We start from the raw sequence: 21819 nt of genomic DNA, 5'->3' as shown, positions 1-21819 counted from the left end.
TTAATGTTCATTCACAGTACGTCATCAAAAAAGCATGAGGGTAGAAAGAAAGCTAAAAAGATAAATGGGGAAACAAATATTGGAAAAACATAAAGATTAAAAAACACATTATCATAATATCTCTCATGAATCAATATTAGTATCCTATTATTATTTGTGTATTCATGATTCTTCTATTGCGATATTTCTCTCAAATTAGTATAATCCTAAATTATGAAATTTAGCAATTTTGTGTTTTTCGCTGCATATGATAAAATATGTAAAATTTTATTGATATATCATAGACTTCTTTACGAATTCCATAATAAAGTTTTTTTACCGTCTCATCCATTTTATTTATATTTATTTATTTATTTATTTATGTGTATACCTTAGGAGTTTTCAAATAATAACACCTACCCAATCACCCTCATCATTTGCCCACCAAGTTCCTCCAAGAGGTGGTCTCGCCCAACGAATACTTGACTCGCTTAGTATCCAATTCCCTTTGAGATTTTTGGATTTTATGAAAATATTTTCACTCAACGATAAAACTAACTTGCCCATCAACCAAGTAGTGGAGTGAAAATTTAAGAATTTTTTCCAAATGAGGTCATACCTCGTCTGACGACCTAACCATCTTGAGTCCTCTAATATTTTTAGAAAATATTTTAACTCAACGACATTACCAGTTGTCGGGCAACTCAAACACTTGGTAGTCAAATTCGCTAAGCTCACACAAGTGAATTGTCTTGAGTTCTCTCAAATCTCATTTTCAAATTTTTGATCATCATGTGGTGACTCATCCTAATCTTCATAAAAAATTTAAAACAACTATTTTTTACTTTGCAAATTTAGAATTCTTTAAGGTTTCTTTGTGTTCATTGTTGCATAATGACATTCATTTTTACTTTAATAAATACATATGACTAAAATCAAATACGTATTAAATTATCTTAATTATTAATGAAGTTTAAACAAAACTAACAAAATTAAATATTGTATTAATATTGTAATTTTTTTCTTATTTTTATGGTACTCAATAAATATACCAATACTTGTTATACTTAATCAACTATTTATTCAAAAGAAAAATAATTAAGAAAGTCTTATACTATGATAAAATTATTTATATGTAATAATTTAATTACATTTTTAATTAATGTATAATCTCTAACTTTTAATTTGCAGTTCCTAGTATCAAGAAAGAGTCAAAGTGCAAAAATAAAGAAAATGAATAAATTTCAAGCAATTCTAGGCAAAACTGACACCGGTGCAGTTGGGCGGTAAAGTTGAGGCTTGAGCCACCACACTAGTAAACCTATTGCAGAAGGAAACCTCAAGCATTGAACCTAAGGCTAAGCCATGATGATCCCTTCTTTAGGAAGTTATCTCAGGAACTACAACACCGAAGTATATGAGGCTTGATCCATATAAGAAACCCACCTAGGAAGGAAACTATACAACTAAAGCCACAAATGCACTACTGACACTACCTTGGATAATTTATAAAAATAGAGTTGCACCCTTGTTTAGAGAGACTTTTTGTGAGGGTTCTTTTGAGAGACTCCTATAGAGTTTTTGTAGACACTTTCCTTTGTACTTAGTAAACATTATTTGAGGGTAAAAGAAGAGACAATTCTTCCATATGTTGTAATGTTCTCATCTAGTCAGAGGAGCTAAATCTTTTTAAATGTTGAAGCAAAGATGTAACCCCTTTGGAACTCTCTTACACCACAAAAAAATGCATTATTAACAACTAATTTTAGTGACCAAAAGTTGTTAGTCACTATAATGACCAATTTATATATCAAATTACAAAATAAAAAACTATTGGTTACTAAAATAGTTACTATTATGAATAAAAAATTATAATTGGTCTCTAAATTGGTTTTTAAAATTTAGCTACCAAAAGAAATTGGTCACTAAACATTAGCTACCAAAGTTTTTCTTACCAAGGGAATTGATTTCTAAATTAGTCTTTAATTAATTTGTCACTAATTTAACGACTAATTATAATTTTTTATTCATAATAGTAACTATTTTAGTAACCAATAATTTTTTATTTTGCAAATCAATATCTAAAATTGGTTATTATAGTAACTAACAACTTTTGGTCACTAAAACTGGTTGTTAATTAAATATTTTCTTGTAGTATTGTATTGTCTGCTTTGGACGTGGAACTCAATCCTGATTTTGTCCTTAAAAGGTACCTCAAGAGATGGAGAGAGGAAATAGTATTTAAACCGAACTTGATCTCAACTTCTAAGTGATGTGAGAATTATTGGGTGTACGGAAAGACATTCAAAGAAAATTCCTAAAACATGTTTGATTGTATCTTTATAAATAAAATGTGCATCAATACAAAAGATGAAGAAGGTGGTGAATCTAACTTTAACACGTCTTTTAAATTTTGAAATCATCCCTTGAATATGTTTTTAATCCAATTTTAACACTTTAGATACATACTATTTTTCACATCAAATATGTTTTTATACTTTTCATGCAACCCAAACACTCTTTTATTCAACTCAAACCGTTATACCTTGTGGTATTCAATCCCCAAATTTATTGTTTTTAAGTGATTATGCTTCCAATTATTGACAAGTCTTTGGTTTCTTTTTTTAGGTTTGCTGTAATGAGAATTTTCAATTTCCTACATTTATTGTTTTACGTGATGATCCTTCCAGTCATTGACAAGTCTTTATATTTGCTTCGTGGAATGTGATATGGCCAATACACTCCATAAAATATTCCACTTCTGGAATGGTATTGCTCAACTCTTTTCCAAGTTTCTTTATTTACTTAAATGATACTGTCTAAATAAAATAATGTTCACATCAAATAGTATAATAAAATCATATGAAATTGAATATAACTAACGACTGAAAACAAAATATTAGATTTTTTTTTATAATGACTTTTGTAATTCACTTTTATTAAGATTTTATTGTATTGTAATTTGTTTATCTAAAACCTAGTTCAAACACCAGTAAAAAAATATCTAACACTTAAGTCATAATAGTTAGTTAAAAAATCACATTCCTTTTATTTAGATACTGTAAATTATTGAAATAAAATGTTAAGTCAAGATACAAATTCCTTGATAATTGTATTAGCTTTTAAACATGATAGAAATAAATTTGATAGAGTTAATTTAATTTTTTATATCAATTTTATACTAAAAGAAATAAAATGGTGGTATCTGAGTAAAATTTATGTTTCTTCAATTGACATATATAGGATGTTGTAAGTAACGTTGTGCTTCATTTATTATTTTTAATAGTATTTGAATCTTTGCACCCTAGACTCTATTCACCTACCAAACACAACTACCACGCAATTCTCAAATCATTCAAACAAGCTAAGTTTCATATTATACTTCTAATGCAAACCCCGTTTTATTTCTGTGTTTTAACTATATAATATACATGAATTCTTTTATCTTTTATTTTTGAAATTTTATTTGCTAAGAGAAACTATTTGAGATAGGAAAGTCACAAATATTGTTGTGCTTATTAAAAAAGGAAATTTTTAAAACAAAAAAGAAGAAGTTATTATTGGATTATTTATATTTACATAACTTAACATTAATTTATGAATTAATATAAAACTGTAAGAAAAAGACAACTATATATATATATATATGATATGTTTTTGATTGAAAAATTAACACAAAATTATTTTTCTTTTCATAATCTAACAGATAATTCTCGTAAACATTTTCTGTTTGAGAGTGTATGTGATGGTATTAAAGTAATTAAAGGCTAATTTTAACCAATCATAATTTCAATCAGGGTATGATTTTGTCTTCTCTCATTTCTTGACTTGACTCTTCTTTTGGTAGGCTTGTACTACGTAGGATCTAAACTTGAGTTTTGAACTTACATATATATGTGGTTGTGTTGTATTTCGTTTTCTGTAATGCGATGACCCAATTTTCAAAGTCTTCTTGATTTTGTTCCACTGTACAATTTCCACATTTATTGTTTGACGTGATGACTGCTCCAGTCTTCTTCTCCAAGTTTTTTAACTTACATGAAACTATTATATAAACATAATAAAAATCATATGAAATTGAATGTGAGAATAATACAAATCCAAAGGGTTTTAGTATGGTCATACACTCTTGTCACGACAATCAACACTAAGTCTCAACACATCCTAAAATTTTCCTCCTTTACACAACCACATTTGCTACGCATAGAGTCTCAACACTTTCTTGAATATATAAATGAGACACGAAATCAATTGTCACAAAAGATTTAATATTATTTCTAATTCAAAACCTTACAAAATTATGAACTTTCATTCTTATATAGTAATATATTTTTTTATTCCTTGATAACAAATAATATATAGATATTGAGATGCTAACATAATTTAAGATGTCAAAATTTAAAGTAGTACGAATATAGATGTCAGGGTGGGTAGGATACATATAGTAGTTCTCTCGTATCTTATTTACTGGATAATATTCATCTCTTATCCGTTCTTATATCGGTACGAGTATCTGTGATGCAGATACTCGCATATTTTTCTAATATCTATGGATATCCAAGAGTACCCACAAATATTTACAATAAAATAAAATAAAATATTCAACAATATATTTTAACTGTAAATTTAAATAAAATACAATACATAACATTCATAAATTTCAAACAAAGTCTAAATAATTTATTTAAATAGTGTTGAATGACCATTTATAAAAAAATGAAGATTTTTTTAAAATTAATTGATAAAAAATAACTTATTTGAGATCAATGTGTTAATATTTTAATCATGTTTTTTTTAACTTAAATTATAGTATATAAATACGAGTAACCATAAATACAAATACTAGATATCCGTACCTACTTTATTAACCTCCAAATATATAAAATATATGTATCCATTACCCGTGCCCATGCGTATCTATTTGTAATATTCGTTTCTATTCTTTACAAATTTCATTCGAATTCTTTTGACCTACCAGAATATGAACTTATTTGGATTTGTAAATCGAGCACCCCTGTAAGCAAGTTAAAACATATCTAGCTTTTCTAAGTTATGAAGCATAAAAGAAGTTATCTTTTAAGTATTATTGTACTTTGGATTTATTTGAAAAGTGAAGAAACAGTATAATGATATTTGGTAACTGACTTTTCAAAGTCTTTTTGTTTTGTTTTGTTTTGGAGAAGTGGTGTGGAAGGGACCATCTCACAATACAATTTCCACGTTTACTGTTACGTGATTATGCTTCCAGGCTTTTTAAAAGTCTTTTCCAACTCTTTTTGTTTCTTTCGTGGAATGTCACATAAATGCATTTCATGAAAATTTCCGCGTAGGGGAAGGGATTGCTCAAGTCTTTTCCTTTTTTTTTTATTTACTTATATGATCTATCTAAATAAAATCATGTTCACGTAAAATAACATAGTATTAAAAATCATATGAAGTTGAATCTCAATAACAACCGAAAAAAATATATATTAAATTTTATTATTTTTTAGAGACTTGTGTATCTTTTTATTAAGATTTTTATGTTATTTGCAAATTGTTTTTCAACATTACAGTAAAAAATTATATCTAAAACATAGTTCAGACATTACATACAGTAAGAAAATATCTAAAACTTAAGTGACAATCGTTCATTATTAAAAAAATATATTCTTTTTTATTTTAGACTCGGTAAATTACAGAAATAAAGTTTTAAGTCAAGATAAAAATTCCTAGAATTGTATTAGCTTTTAAAGATTATAAAAGTTTATGATAAATTCTAGCTTTTGATTCTGGCTTTTATTGAAGACTACACTACCGCCTTTTAACACAAAACTTTGGCTCAATAGTTATAATTATTTTTTATATGTCATTCAAAACTTTAACACAAAACTTTTGATTCTGGCTTTTATTGAAGACTACACTCAATTAAAACTTAGGATTAAATATGTTTTTGTCCTTCAATTTTTAGTGAAAATTGGAATTAGTCTTTTTTAGAAACATTGAATCAATTTAGTCTCTGATCTTTAGAAATGCGTGAATTTAGTCCTTTAAACCAAATTTTTTCAAATTTATTTGATGTTTCAAACGCGTTTCTCAACTAATATTGAAGCGAAAATGTGTGAAATGGTATAAACAAACTAAAATATTATAATGAATTGTGTTTGAAATGTCAAATAAACTTAATAAAATTTTGTTAAAAGATCTAAATCCACGCATTTATTTAGTTGAGAGACTAAATTGATTCAAGATTTTTAAGAGGACACTAATTCCAATTTTTATTAAAAGTTTAAGGACAAAAATCATAGTTAATCCTAAAAATTAATATATTAGACAAAAAACATAGTTCATGAGGAGATAGAAAATCCTTTTAGTTTTTGTTTTAAGTTTAATGATTTATATTAGATAAATTAAGTTTAATGATGTATTGAAAAGATGATGAATTTTATAAACTTAAAATTTGATTAAGTATTAACGGGAATTAATTTTATTTTTTTTATGTGTGTTTGATGATATATGTTATGTTTTTATAAAAAAGCAAAATTTACTATCTGTGTCACGATTCCATGATCTTGATTTATGATTATATGAACCAATGACAACCCTAAGCATAATTTTAATTTTAACTAACTTGTATGTTTGCTTTGGTCTTAAAAGTCAACACCAAGACAAATATACATTGTTAGAAATTTTGTGGAGGATAACCAATGACTCATCGCGGATGACCCAATTTTCAAAGTCGTCTTGATTTTGTTTCACTGTACAATTCCCACATTTATTGTTTTACGTGATGATTGCTCCAGTCTTCTCCAAGTTTGTTTACTTACATGAAACTATTTAAATAGAATCATGTTCACGTAAAATACTTAAACATAATAAAAATCATATGAAACTTCTAATATTAGATTTTCTTATCTTTTTAATGACTTGTGTAATTCACTTTTATTAATTAAGTTTTGGAAGTTATCTTAATTTGTTTTTCAACATTACACTCAAAAATCATATCTAAAACTTAGTTCAAACATTACACTAGAAAATTACCTAAAACTTAAGTCTCATAATCTGTATATAAATATATATATATATAAATATATATATATATATATATATATATATATATATATATTCTTTTTTTATTTTAGGTACATAAAAGACTGAAATAAATTTTGAAGTTAAGATACAGATTCCTAGGTAGTTTGTATTAGCTTTTAAACAGGATAAAAATAAAATTGATAGAGCTAATATAATTTTTTATATCATTTATACATGTAAGAGACTTTAAAAATAGAATAGAAATATATACGCAAATATAAAAATTCATATTTAAATAGTTCAAATATAAAAGGTAATGAAAGAACAGGAAAACAATAACTATGGTAAAAAGTTTGGTTGATATTAATAACACTTAAGCAAAAGTAATTAATATAGCAAAATTGTAAAACATGAAATAGAAATAATAATTGTTTAGCTCTGGAAAAGTTGTAAGGGTGTTGCTAAATAATTTTTGTAATTTTAAAAGGATAGAACTCTTTTTGGCAAGTATGAATTCAAGAAAAGAATGGCAGCCGCAGTAGTTTTGAGTTTGGTGATTTATGAACAGTGGATGCATTGAATGTTATATATATATGTGGTTATGGAGAGTGCTTTAGTCATCAATACCAATCCAGTTTGAATACTCACTACTGCATTTTATTCGTCACTTTTCCTTTCTCATGATAACACCCACAGCGATGTCAATGAAGAATCCAGTTCGATTAGGATTGATGATGTTTATGGTGTGTGTGGTGTCGCAGGTTGTTCACGGTGAACAGAAAATCAGATGCATTCCAGAGGAGAGGGAAGCACTGCTTCAATTCAAGGCTGCCATTGTTGATGACTTCGGCATGCTCTCCTCGTGGACCACTCCTCACTGCTGCCAATGGGAGGGGATTCGCTGCAGCAACCTCACCTCCCATATTATAGGCCTCCACCTTCCCGGTGGGTTTCCTGACGAATATGTCTATGATGAAGTCTCTTATAAATATATGAGCGGAGAGATCCACAAGTCGTTGATGGAGTTGCCACAATTACAATATTTGAACCTCAGTTTCAATTATTTTCGATATCAAAGAATCCCAGAGTTTCTTGGTTCTCTCAAAAACTTGAAATACCTTGATCTCTCTTCATGTTATTTTGGCGGAGAAATTCCAAGTCAGTTTGGCTCTCTTTCTCATTTGAAATACTTAAATCTTGCTAGTAATTCTCTGAACGGTTCAATCCCTCATCAGCTTGGAAATCTCTCCCAGTTGCAGCATCTTGATCTTGGGTACAATTTTCTTGAAGGAAATATACCATCTTATCTTGGAAATCTCTCCCGGTTACAGTATCTTGATCTCAACTGCAATAATTTTGAAGGAAATATAGCATCTCAACTTGGAAATCTCTCCCAATTGCATGAGCTCTATCTTGGAGGATATGGGATTAACTTAGCCCATGAAGGTAAGTGGCTCTCAAATCTCTTTTCTTTAACCCATCTTTACTTGAGCTCTGTATCAAATCCTAATCCTTCTCATAGTTGGTTGCAAGAGATTGCGAAGCTACCTAAACTAAGACAACTAAGTTTAGTTGATTGTAGCCTTTCCGATCATTTCATTCTCTCATCCACACCCTCTAAGTTCAATTTCTCTACTTCCCTCTCTGTTCTTGATCTTTCTACGAACACCTTCACGTCAACAATGGTATTTCAGTGGGTGTCAAACATCACTTCCAACCTTATTGAACTTGACCTTAGCGATAACCAATTGGAGGGTTCCATATCAAGTGATTTTGTCATGGTCATGAATTCGCTTAGGCACCTTGACGTTTCCTTTAATTCTTTCAAGGACAAGGATTTGAAATCCATCATGAATTCATGCACCTTACATTCTTTAAACATGGCTGCAAACAATTTGACTGAAGACCTCTCATCCATTCTCAGTAATTTGTCCGGTGGTTGCGTTACACACTCACTACAAGAATTTGATTTGTCACGAAATCAAATTACTGGCAATTTGCTTATGCTTTCAGGGTTTTCATCTCTAAAAGCATTGTTTCTCAATGAAAATCATTTAAGTGGAGAGATACCTCAAGACATCATGTTACCGCCTAACTTGGAGTCTCTCTCAATTATGGACAACTCTTTTGAAGGTGGAATCCCAAAATCATTTGGGAATGCATGTGCTTTACGTTTACTGGATATGTCATATAATAGCTTGAGTGAAGAGTTTCCAAGGATAATCCATCATTTGTCAGGATGTGCTAGATATTCATTGGAAGAATTAAATCTAGGCAGGAATCAAATTAATGGCACACTATCTGACTTCTCCATATTCACTTCTTTAAAAATATTAGATGTTGGTGGAAATATGCTAAATGGATGGATTCCTACAAATATTCAACTTCCACCTCAGTTAGAGATAATCGACATTCATTCAAATTATTTAGAAGGTGTGCTCACTGATTACCATTTTGCTAATGTGTCTAAGTTACATGAATTGCATTTATCTGACAATTCATTGGCCTTGGTATTTACCCAAAATTGGGTCCCACCTTTTCAGCTGTTCTCGATAGAATTAAGATCTTGCAAGCTAGGTCCAACATTTCCCAAATGGCTCAAGACACAAAATAAATTTTATTATATAGACATTTCAAATGCTTCAATATCAGATGTTGTTCCAGAATGGTTTTGGGCTAATTTACAATTACAACAAATGATCAGTGTGAATATTTCATGCAACAATTTACGAGGTATAATTCCAAATTTTCCACCGAAGAATCTTTTACAACATGTGTCACTTGGATCAAATCAATTTGATGGTCCTATTCCTCAATTTCTACGAAATTCTGGAACCCTTGATTTGTCAAAAAATAAATTCTCAAGTTCTAGTTTGTTTTTATGTTTGAATGATACAATTGAGACTTTGTACCAATTAGACCTTTCAAATAATAGATTATCTGGACAAATTCCAGATTGTTGGAGTCATTTCAAGTCATTAACTTATTTGGATCTAAGTTACAATAATTTTTCGGGAAAAATTCCTACTTCAATGGGTTCACTTTTTGATCTTCAAGCATTGTTATTGAGAAACAATAACTTAATAAGTGGAATTCCTTTGTCTTTGAGAAGTTGCACAAAACTAGTAATGTTAGATATGGCAGAAAATAAATTATCAGGACTTTTTCCTGCTTGGATTGGAAATAGTTTAAAAGAGCTTCAATTTTTAAGTTTAAGAAGTAATAATTTGTATGGAACTTTACCAATACAAATTTGCTATCTCAGAAACATTCAACTATTGGATCTCTCAATCAACTACTTATTTGGGAAAATTCCTAAATGTATAAAAAATTTTGTTGCAATGGCTAAAAAGACATCTTCAGAAAGATACCATGATTATAGTTTCCACATAGGGGAAGATCATGGCACCGGTTCGTATGAGTTGAATGAAATCTTGACGTGGAAAGGTTCAAAACAAATGTTCATGAACGAAGAGCTATCTCTCTTAAAAAGCATTGATCTCTCGAGCAATCACTTCTCCAAAGAAATTCCCATGGAAATAGTGGATTTATTTGAATTGGTTTCATTGAATTTATCAAGAAACAATTTAATAGGAAAAATTCCTTCAAATATTGGAAAGCTTGCATCACTTGAATTTTTGGATCTTTCAAGAAACAAACTAGTTGGTTCAATTCCTACTAGTCTTGCTCAAATTAATCGACTCACTATGTTAGATCTATCACATAACTATCTATCCGGAGAAATTCCAATTGGCACACAATTGCAAAGTTTCAATGCATCGAGTTATGAAAATAATTTCGATCTTTGTGGACTACCACTTGAGAAATTGTGTATTAAACCGGCACAAGATAAAAATGTTAAAATTCATCAAGATGAATATTCATTTCTTGATAATGATTTTCTCATCAGTATGGCATTTGGATTTGTGATAAGCTTTGTGATGGTATTCTTCTCAATTTTATTCAAGCGTTCCTGGAGACATGCCTATTTCAAGTTCTTGAACAAATTAGCAGACAATATTTATGTCAAAGTAGCAGTCTTCCGTTAATACTAAGGTGGATAAGGTAATGATATTATAGTCCTTGTACAATTTATTTGGTCTTTCACATAAGTCTTTTTTATTACTTCTATATATCTGTAGATGAAAATAAAATTAATAAATAATGATAGTATCTTGAATAATTTTTATGATTATTCTTTAAAATAAGTTATTTGTCAATAAAGTAAATAGGCTTATACTTTCTTTATATGCTTGTGGAATCTGTATATTTTAAATAAGTGGCTTTTGAAGAAGTGATTATTTAAAAATGCATATTTAAAAGTTTAAATAAATTATCTCATTGGTGAGTCCTATAAATATTGTATATATACACAATGTCGTCAAAGTTTGCTTTTATGTGTTGGTCAGGGAGTCGTGATAATGGTGTTTACTTCGTGTTTGTGCTTCTTCAAAGTTTTGTGTCGTCGCTCTTCGTGAAGGACTATCAAAGTTGGTTTGGTCACTACGAATCCATCTTGTAATCCTACGTGACAGGGTTTTAGTTGCGCCTCCCTCACCGTTACAATGGCAACAACGGTTTTTTCGTCGTGGTCGTCCTCCCTTTGCTACGGTGGCAGTCTCGTTGATTTGTGATTTTCGAACTACAAAACTGAATTGTAAGGTGAGAATTACATCCACTTATATATTGTGAATTGATTTTATCTTTAATTGATGTGAGACTATCAATAAGATTTTATATATTGTGAATTGACTTTATCTCAAGTCAATAAAATTATCAATAAGATTTGAAGCATCGGCTGTGTTTGTTAGTTTTACTTTGCCTATGCTTTGTTTTAGTTTGTAAAAACAGAGTTTTTTAATTTGAAATGTGATATGTTGGTTTTAATTTCTTGTGTGTTTGGGGCTGTGTTTGTTGCCTCTTTTGTGGCTGGGTACGATAAACTTGGTTAGGTTTTTATTTGATGTCGTAATTGTTTCTGAAATTTGGTAAATCAAAATGCATGTTGTGCACACGGTTTTCAGTGTGTAAGAGTTGATGTAGTTTATTATCCTTGAAATTGGTGTTTGATCCTTATTGGACATTTGCTAATAAGAGAACATGTTTGATTGCTAAATGGTTTGACTATTGGCCTCATTAAATTGAATGTACAGTGTATTATATAGGCATTATTCTTATTGGGTTTCATTGAAGCAAGCACTTTAAAAGCTATTTTTGCAAAAGTTTTGCATGCCATGAATTTTAAGATTACTAGTACTGTATTAGGACATAAGTGACCAATTATTTTAAAATATGAGTTATGTTGATTTAAGTGATGACCTATTTTATATATTCTGCAAACATGTGGCTGGAGTTATTTTTGTGCACATTGAACTTATAGTGGTTAATAGTTGTTACATTTCCAGAAATTAAGTGATCACCTTATATGCATATTTTCCACAATCTTCATTGTCAATATTCAATTTTTGTCCAAATGAATTAATTTATTTTTTTAAAAAAATAAAAATAAATAAATAAATATTTTTTAGAAAATGGGAAGGAGTGAAATAAAATTTTCTCCAAAGATTTTCAAAGTTTAATTTTAACAAAAAAAAAGAAAAAAAAAGTAAAAAAAAGTAAAAAAAAAAAAAGGTAGAATTTAATTTGTTTTTAAGTTATTACACTCTTCCTCGTGAGGCTAACCATGCAACATATTTTCATTTTCATCTTTTCTTTTCTACCTTTTGTTCTAATAATTAGAAGGTTAAATTATACTTTTGTTCATTCTATTGGTTAACAAGTGTCAAATTAGTGCTCAAGTCTTTCGCTCTCCTAATTTCGTCGTAGTTTTTTTAAAAATGATTCAATTTAGTCATTACCATTAGTTTGACCAAATGATATTAAAGTCACGTGTCAATTTGTGATTTTTTTTTGTTATTATTTTTTTATTTTTCTTACACATGTCACTTCACGGTCGTGATATGTGTCAAAATTATTTAATTTAGTGTCTACATTTGTTTTTTAGTTTCAATTTAGTCCTAATTTTTATAAAAATAGAACAATATTGTCCTTCCTTAACTTGAAATTCAATTTACTTTTTGAATAAATCTTATAGTTATATTCTTACTACAATTGACATTTTTATTAAATATTTTTAAATTAATTGTATAAGAAACTTTAAACTTTGGGTTTTGAACTTGAAATTTAGTTCCTAAAGTTATCTGTGACAAATTATTTGATTTTTAATCTTCAATAAATTTGCACTATATGATACACTTCATACCTTTATATATGATGACAAAAATGGTAGATTATTGAAATTAGGTTGGGGTTTAACTTTGTTTAATTATAAAACTAAAAACAAAAAGTTTCTTTACAAATATTTCGACAAATATTTAATAAAAATGTCAATTTTAGTAAGAATATAAGCATCAAATGTATACAAAAAGTAGATCAAGTTTCAATTTAAGAAGAGACAATATTGTTTCAGTTTTACAAAAATTGGAACTAAATTGAAACTAAAAACAAATATAGGAACCCAATTGAATTTTTTTGACATGTAGCACAACCGTGAAAAGAAATGTGTAAACAAAAATTACAAAAAAGAATTCAAAAAATTCAAAAAAACACAAATCTTATTATTTAGTTCCATAATTATATTAAGCCTTAAATATACGTTTGGTCCCTATTTTTGTTGTTTTTATTCAATTTGGTCCTTATTTTCGTCAAATTTTGCCAATTTGGTCCTTTGTACTAGCGGTGTTTAAATAGTTAACGTTTTTTTGGTTTTTTTTATTTAATTTTTTTTTTCATTTTAAAAAAAAATTGTCCACGTATCAAGTCACAATTGTGCCACATGTCAATGTCAGTACCACATGTCAGTTTGTGGTTGTATTATTTATTTTTGTTCAATTTAGTCTCGATATTCGTTATTTTTGTTTAATTCAGTTTCTATATTTGTTATTTTTGTTTAATTTAGTTTCAATTTTTGTTAAAATGGAACAATTTTTTCCCTTTCAAGTTGAAACCAAATTTAAATTTTTGTTAATATTGTATATATATTTTTAAAATTGACATTATTATTAGTTATTTTTGAAATTCAATTATAAATTATTATATTTAATTATAAATTGAATATAATTATTTAAAATATTATTAAAATATAATTATTAAATATTTTAAAAATATATATTAACATTTGTAAAATTGACATTTAAATCTAAAATATTTAATATTTTTGTTACATTTTGTAACATCCCAATTTTAGTAGCTTAAAACTAATAAAATAGGATATTTCACCTTAGTATTCAAAACAAATAAACAAATGTATGAAGTATATTAATACAGTCTTACAAATGATCAGAATATATAAATATATCAATTATACATACCAAACCTTTCTAACCCTAAACACAAGCTAACCACTTACAACAACTTCCCACTCAGACCTCTTTCGACCTAAAAGATGGCTCCTCAACCTCTAGAGGTGTCTCTGAAACTGCATCCACCACTGCTCCCACCGAATAGGTGATCATCGCAAAAGGAAAACATACAACACAAGACAAAAACACAAAAGAAGGGTAGGCTAATGACTTTTAAAGAATTTTCTTAAACCATAAAATATTGATATACCTAACAACTACAAACAAGCATATATACACACACACATATATTTCTAAACTACTACTCAACTAATCCAGATACATGCATTGAGGTCGGATCCAGTCAGTTATGCACTTGTAGTGGCATCTCATGCTCTGCAGAGCAACAGATTAAGACTCAAAACTCTACCACATGCAAGGTCAGTCCGTTAACACCTATGGTCAAGGAAAAACCCCTAGGCTAGGACCTCCTGTCACCACATACCTCATTCCTCTCTACTTGAGAATTTGAATGGTTATTAGAGTGTCAGAATAAATGCCAAGACAATCCCTACCTCAATGCATACACTACCACAATCACTGCTAATCCTCCTTGGGTTAGCATTAACCAATCTCAACTCAGTCTCATATAAACAATATCATATCATATACTCATCATTCATAATAATTACAAAGCTTCTATAATAACTAAAATACCATCCAATTTAACTCAAAAATACAAGTTTTAGGTTTTGACTCACTCGCCCAGCTAATAACACTCGCCCAGCCACTAGCTCACGCTCGCCCAGCTAGGACCGCTCGCCCAGCCACTGGTCCAGGTCTGGAAGTTTCTAACTTGGAAATTTGCCCAACGAGTAGCACTCGCCCAACGAGTATGCGAATCTGCATAATTTTGTAGATCAGTGTTCTGCGTAATTCTGCAGATCAACTTATTCGCCCAGCGAGTAGGCTCGCCCAACGAGTAAGCAAATCTGCATAATTCTACAAAAACTAATTTAAGCAAAATTATACCTATTCAACCAATCCATACAACTCCAAAACCTCCACCAAAGACCATTCAAGTATCAAACATTAATTCTATCAAAATATTCACATCAATTGTATCCAATTGCACCCACAAAATACAATTATTCTCAAACAACATATAAAACCTAAGCATTTATCGTTTTCAAACATCACAACTCAATTCACATATCAAACACATCAGTCAATTACAGAATAATCATATAATAACATTCTTAACAGGTTCGTGCGACATAATAGACATTAGCTTCCATTACCTGGTATCCTGCTTAAACAACTCTATAAACGTCAAACGTCTCTAACTCCACAGGATGCTCTATCTATATATAAAAACATCACAAGAACGATCAGGACATACCATTATGATCACTGATCAGCAGAGACTCATATTGATATAAAAAACGGCACACGCAAGCGGAAGAAGGCTTACATGCAACAGAAAACAGAAAAAACCAAAAAGACAACAGACACTTAACTTACACGAACGGAGAAATTGATCGGTTCAAATTGAAGAGCTCACCGAAAGGATCAATCCTACGGTCTTGGTTCTTCAATCAAACGACCGAAAAGACAGAACTTTTAGAGAGAAGTCAGAGAGCTCTAGAAAAGTGGTTTCTAGAGAGATGATGTGTTTTAAAATAATGAAACTCGTTTATAAGAATTCTATTTATACTAAAACCTTTTTAATATTAAAATAATCGAGTCTCACTATTTTTAACCCACTATCACTTCTAAAATGCCATTTTATGGGATTTTACATTCTCGCCAACAAGAAAAATTTTCGTCCTCGAAAATTCACTCATCAGGTAGAAGAAAACTATGCTCTCTTCATTTTCTCTTATAACAACCACCTAGACTTGGCTGATGTAACACTTCAACACTTGAACTCACTGAAAACTTTGCCTCTATGCCAAGCGATATAGTGTTCAATAGTGTAGATTGATCTAGCCCTTTCTCTCACAACAACTTCTCAACTCCAAACCTCAAACCTGAAAGATCTTTTATGTCTTGAACAACCAATTAATGTATGATATACCAACTCACCTTCCATAAGCTTCCTCATAAATCTTGTAGGTTCTTACCAAAATATAAAGATGGTCCCAGATCTTCAATTTAACATGTTAGTTATCACTTCACCTCACCTTATCCCTTTCTTTAAACATCACTCCACTGACTTGATCACACACGACTTCTGACCTACTGCCACACATTAATACTCTTAGCCACTCTTATTCATAAATACCCTTATAACATCTTGCTTCCTTTACTGACTTTGACCAAGGATAACAAAGTTCACAACCAAGTTATTCCACTTCCAACTAAAACTTTTAACCGTCGCAACCACCAGATTTTCTCGGCACTCCATCTTCATCAATAAACCACTGACTTGTAACCATCCCTTAAAAGAAATCTTAGAACCACATATTTTCTTGACTTGAAATTTATAGTTTGATTGGTAGTAACTTTATGATACATCTCAAACTAGGATTGTCCACTTGGCTTTATCTCAAGCATTTTGAGAAACTTAATAGTTTTAGTCAAATAACTATACTAATGAAACCTTTTCATCACTCCACTTCTCAACTCATATTCCTATACTTTACCAACTCTTACTATTACCTCATCAAACCAAAGCTTTGAACCCATTTTCCTGGTTAAGCATCATTTCTTACTTTCTCGCTTCTAAGTTGACATCCCATCATGAAACCATAACTTTGTTCATCTTCTACTTTTCTTGTCCAACTTCTTTTGTGCAACTTCACACTTCTGGCTTTGGATGATCACTGAACGCCTTTTACTAGTCCACATACTAATTACACCTTTGCTAATTTTAGAGAACTTGTTATCACATCAACCACCAAGTCATGAGTACAAAATTACTTCTCCACATGTACTCCCACTATTGATAAGCATGTCCTATCATCATTTCGCTGCGCCACTCTGATCAACAAACATTCTCACATCTGGTAGTTTAGTCACTAAAGACCTCAAAGACTTACTTGTACCAAGAATGATCAGCTTTGAAATGCCAATTCTGCTCTTCTTCAACATCTTGACAAAACCCTTCTTACATGAGAAACTTGCCACAAAACTGTGATAACAACAACAACCTATTTGAAAAACTTTGCTTAGAGTCACTCTTAGAACTTCATTTCCTTCCGCATGTTTCCACTCCTTCTAATCATCCATCATAGAAGATTCACCTCTTTTAAACACACTTACGCTTGTATATCTTAACGTACCACCACTTCTCTTTCCAAATTGTTATGTTGTAATCCTTAAGGTGACACACTACAACTGAACCACTAACTACTCCACCTGCATCTCTACTCCACACTTTTAGAACAAACCATCAAGTAAGGAACTATTGACACTGATTCTGCTTCAAACTCCAATGCAATAACAACCTCACTGCTTCAAGGTTAGATCTAGTATATGCTTCAGAACATAACCAAAAAACAATTTCTCCAACACAAAGATCTCTCATGTCTGTTCTTCAATTGCCTTTTCTAGATAAACACTCATAAATGTAACACTTTGTTTTCTCTTTTCAACGTTATACCATACTTGAAGCACATCCACTTACTCACCTTCTTGAAACAAGGAACATGACTTCCTTTGACAACACAATCCTCAAGAATGAGCTTGGAAAGAAACCCAATTACCCTTGAGATTATACTCCAAACTTTGCTAAGGAAACGATTTACGTTGACTTTCAGTTTGAATCCTTTGATCACCACGAGACAAACCACACACCTAAGAAAACTTCACTTGTCTGCAACTATCGCAAAACCCCCAACTCAAACTCTAACTCCCCTCTTGTAGTTAACCATGACTCATTTACCATACCGACGATACCAAACGATATTCGACCCTGAGCGAAACCAAAACCTTTAGTCCAGCCACCACCTTCATACCTTGTATTCTTGAATCTAACCATTTGCACTAATTGTTCTAGCAGCAACTATAGTGAACACCATCTCAACCATTCAGACTTTTCTTCACCTTCATTGTGCTCTTTCTTTTACAAGTTTTTTTTTTTGCCATTCTCACAAGATTAAACTTAACGATGCGCTTCATCTTTCAATACTAGAATTCCTTTTCCTCATACCAAGGTCAATTTTTCTTCTCATGTGAACTACTTTCTTTGCAACATCCCTACTATACTCGACTTTGACGCTGCTACCAACTGAAAAGATCTAATCATCTCTTTCTGATTTTTCAACCTAGCATAAAACTTTTATGCCACCTCAATATCATCCACAAATTGTTTCTTCATCTACTTGGGAAACATTAGCCTACCTGATTGATCCTCAAACTCTACTCCATCTTAACCTCCCACGAGAGATTTGTCGTCTTTACACACATTCGGTGTCTCCGTTTTTCTTAGCTCTCTCTGTCCCACACAACCTCACTATTCTGCAACCTAGGATCTGCCATCTGCTTCTCTTTTACCAATCCAAGAAAATTAATGGATATGGTCATATGAATATATCAAATTACATTTCTCCTTGAACCTCTTGTACTTACATATCTCTGAACCTGAACACTACCCGAAGGTAAAACCAAGTTAATTTTCTCAAACATTATTGCACTGGCACACATTGATATCTTCCCCTATGCTAACCTCTAGACTCAACTCCTTTTGTAAAGCTTGTGGTATCTAATCCCAAGAACTTGTATTAAACCTCTTTCATTCCACACGTTGTTGCTCAACTCCAACATCTTAGTCTACAAACCAAAAACCATAGTTTTCCTCGCTCACCGATAAGCATCATACAACAACTTCATATCTTTGAGGCAAGAAGTTGTTTCAAAGATCCCTTCCAACCTTCATAAAGGTTAGTAGGTCAAGTTGACCTTAAATCTGCATCCCTTTATCACTATAGACACTAAACACAAAGCACAGAGGTGCAACGAAGACAAACCATAACATAAAAAACAAAACTCTAACGTCTACTGACAGCCAAAACCTTGGGTCTATCACTCTTATATTCTCAAACCATTATAATTAAGAAAGGAAAACTACCTTTGATCCAGTCATGAGCGTGCACCCTCACTACTATATCAAGATGTTTTCTGTTCTTAATACTTCTAGTTTCACAAACGAATTCTACTAAACTCGAGTACTTAAACCTACAAGACATGACGAACCCACAACCCTCAAGTCATCCTAAGGACGAACTGCTTTGGTTCCAAAATGTAACATCCCAATTTTAGCAGCTTAAAACTAATAAAATAAGATATTTCACCTTAGTATTCAAAATAAATAAACAAATGTATGAAGTATATTAATACAGTCTTACAAATGATCAGAATATATAAATATATCAATTATACATACCAAACCTTTCTAACCCTAAATACAAGGTAACCACTTACAACAACTTCATACTCAGACCTCCTTCGACCTAAAAGATGGCTCCTCAATCTCCAGAGGTATCTCTGAAACTGCATCCACCACTGCTCCCACCGAATAGGTGATCATCACAAAAGGAAAACATACAACACAAGACAAAAACACAAAAGAAGGGTAAGCTAATGACTTTTAAAGAATTTTCTTAAACCATATAATATTGATATATCTAACAACTACAAACAAGCATATATTCACACACATATATTTCTAAACTACGATTCAACTAATCCAGATACATGCATTGAGGTCGGATCCAGTCAGTTATGCACTTGTAGTGGCATCTCATGCCCTGCAGAGCGACAGATTAAGAGTCAAAACTCTACCACATACAAGGTCAGTCCGTTAACACCTATGGTCAAGAAAAAACCCCTAGACTAGGACCTTTTGCTCCTCTCGCCACATACCTCATTCCTCTCTACTTGAGAATTTGAATGGTTATTATAGCGTCAGGATAACTACCAAGACAATCCCTACCTCAATGCATACACTACCACAATCACTGTTAATCCTCCTTGGGTTAACATTAACCATTCTCAACTCAGTCTCATACAAACAATCTCATATCATATACTCATCATTCATAATAATTACAAAGCTTCTATGATAACTAAAATACCACCCAATTTAACTCAAAAATACAAGATTCAGGTTCTGACTCACTCGCCCAGCCACTGGCTCACGCTCGCCCAGCTAGTACCGCTCGCCCAGCCACTGGTCCAGGTCTGGAAGTTTCTAACTTGGAAATTCGCCCAACGAGTAGCACTAGCCTAACCACTGACCCACGCTAGCCCAGCAAGTATGCAAATCTGCATAATTCTGTATATCAGTGTTCTGCGTAATTCTGTAGATCAACTCATTCGTCCTGCGAGTAGGCTCGCCCAACGAGTAAGCAAATCTGCATAATTCTACAAAAACTAATTTAAGTAGAATTATACCTATTCAACCAATCCATACAACTCCAAAACCTCCACCAAAGACCATTCAAGTATCAAACATTAATTCTATCAAGATATTCACATCAATTGTATCCAATTGCACCCATAGCATACAATTATTCTCAAACAACATATAAAACCTAAGCATTTATCGTTTTCAAACATCACAACTCAATTCACATATCAAACACATCATTCAATTACATAATAATCATATAATAACATTCTTAACAGGTTCGTGAGACATAATAGACATTAGTTTCCCTTACCTGGTATCCTACTTAAACAACTCTATAAACGTCAAACGTCTCTAACTCCACAGGATGCTCTATCTACATATAAAAACATCACAAGAACGATCAGGACATACCATTATGATCATTGATCAGCAGAGACTCATATTGATACATAAAATGGCACACGCAAGCGGAAGAAGGCTTACATGCAACAAAAAACAGAAAAAACCAAAAAGACATAAGAAACTTAACTTACAAGAACGGAGAAACTGATCGATCCAAATTGAAGAGCTCACCGAAAGGATCAATCCTACGGTCTTGGTTCTTCAATCAAACGACCGAAAAGACAGAACTTTTAGAGAGAAGTTAGAGAGCTCTAGAAAAGTGGTTTCTAGAGAGATGATGTGTTTTAAAATAATGAAACTCGTTTATAAGAATTCTATTTATACTAAAACTTGTTTAATATTAAAATAATTGAGTCTCACTATTTTTAAACCACTATCACTTCTAAAATACCATTTTCTGGGATTTTACACATTTTAGATATTAAATTAAAATCTAAAATGTTTTATTTTTAAATTTAAATTTTATAAATATTAGTTTACTCTTCTAAAATATTTATAATATTTGAAATATTTTTAAATATCAAATTTAAAAGTATCCGTATTTTAGAATATAAATATTAGAAAAAAACATTTAATATTTATATTCTTACAATATTTTAAATATTTGTATTTTATTTAATAATTAGATATAATAATTTTATACAATTTATAATTAAATTTAATAATTTATAATTGAATTTTTAAAAATAATTAATAAAATTGTCAGTTTTAGAAAAATTATTAGTATAA

General features: G+C 30.8%; 1 protein-coding gene across 1 annotated transcript; it reads left to right on the top strand.

Moving 5' to 3' along the window:
- Window positions 1-7620: 7620 nt before the first annotated feature.
- LOC114180848 (receptor-like protein 35) lies at window positions 7621-11059 on the top strand. Its single transcript, XM_028067140.1, has 2 exons — window positions 7621-8436; window positions 10959-11059. The coding sequence occupies exons 1-2, from the start codon at window positions 7671-7673 to the stop codon at window positions 11057-11059; spliced, it is 867 nt and encodes a 288-aa protein (XP_027922941.1). The 5' UTR covers window positions 7621-7670.
- The last annotated feature ends 10760 nt before the right edge of the window (window positions 11060-21819 follow it).

The sequence above is a fragment of the Vigna unguiculata genome, chromosome 4, assembly GCF_004118075.2.
Source record: "Vigna unguiculata cultivar IT97K-499-35 chromosome 4, ASM411807v1, whole genome shotgun sequence".
Taxonomy (NCBI): Eukaryota; Viridiplantae; Streptophyta; class Magnoliopsida; order Fabales; family Fabaceae; genus Vigna; species Vigna unguiculata.
Note: the sequence above shows the minus strand (reverse complement) of the source record. Positions and strands in the feature narration are given on the sequence as shown.

What these genes read in the sequence shown, in the direction of transcription:
- LOC114180848 (XM_028067140.1), top strand. Translation starts at nt 7,671, where the DNA reads ATGATAACACCCACAGCGATGTCAATGAAGAATCCAGTTCGATTAGGA. An exon ending in GATTAACTTAGCCCATGAAG is followed by an intron (nt 8,437 to 10,958) that starts GTAAGTGGCTCT and finishes ATTTTATTCAAG; the next exon opens with CGTTCCTGGAGACATGCCTA.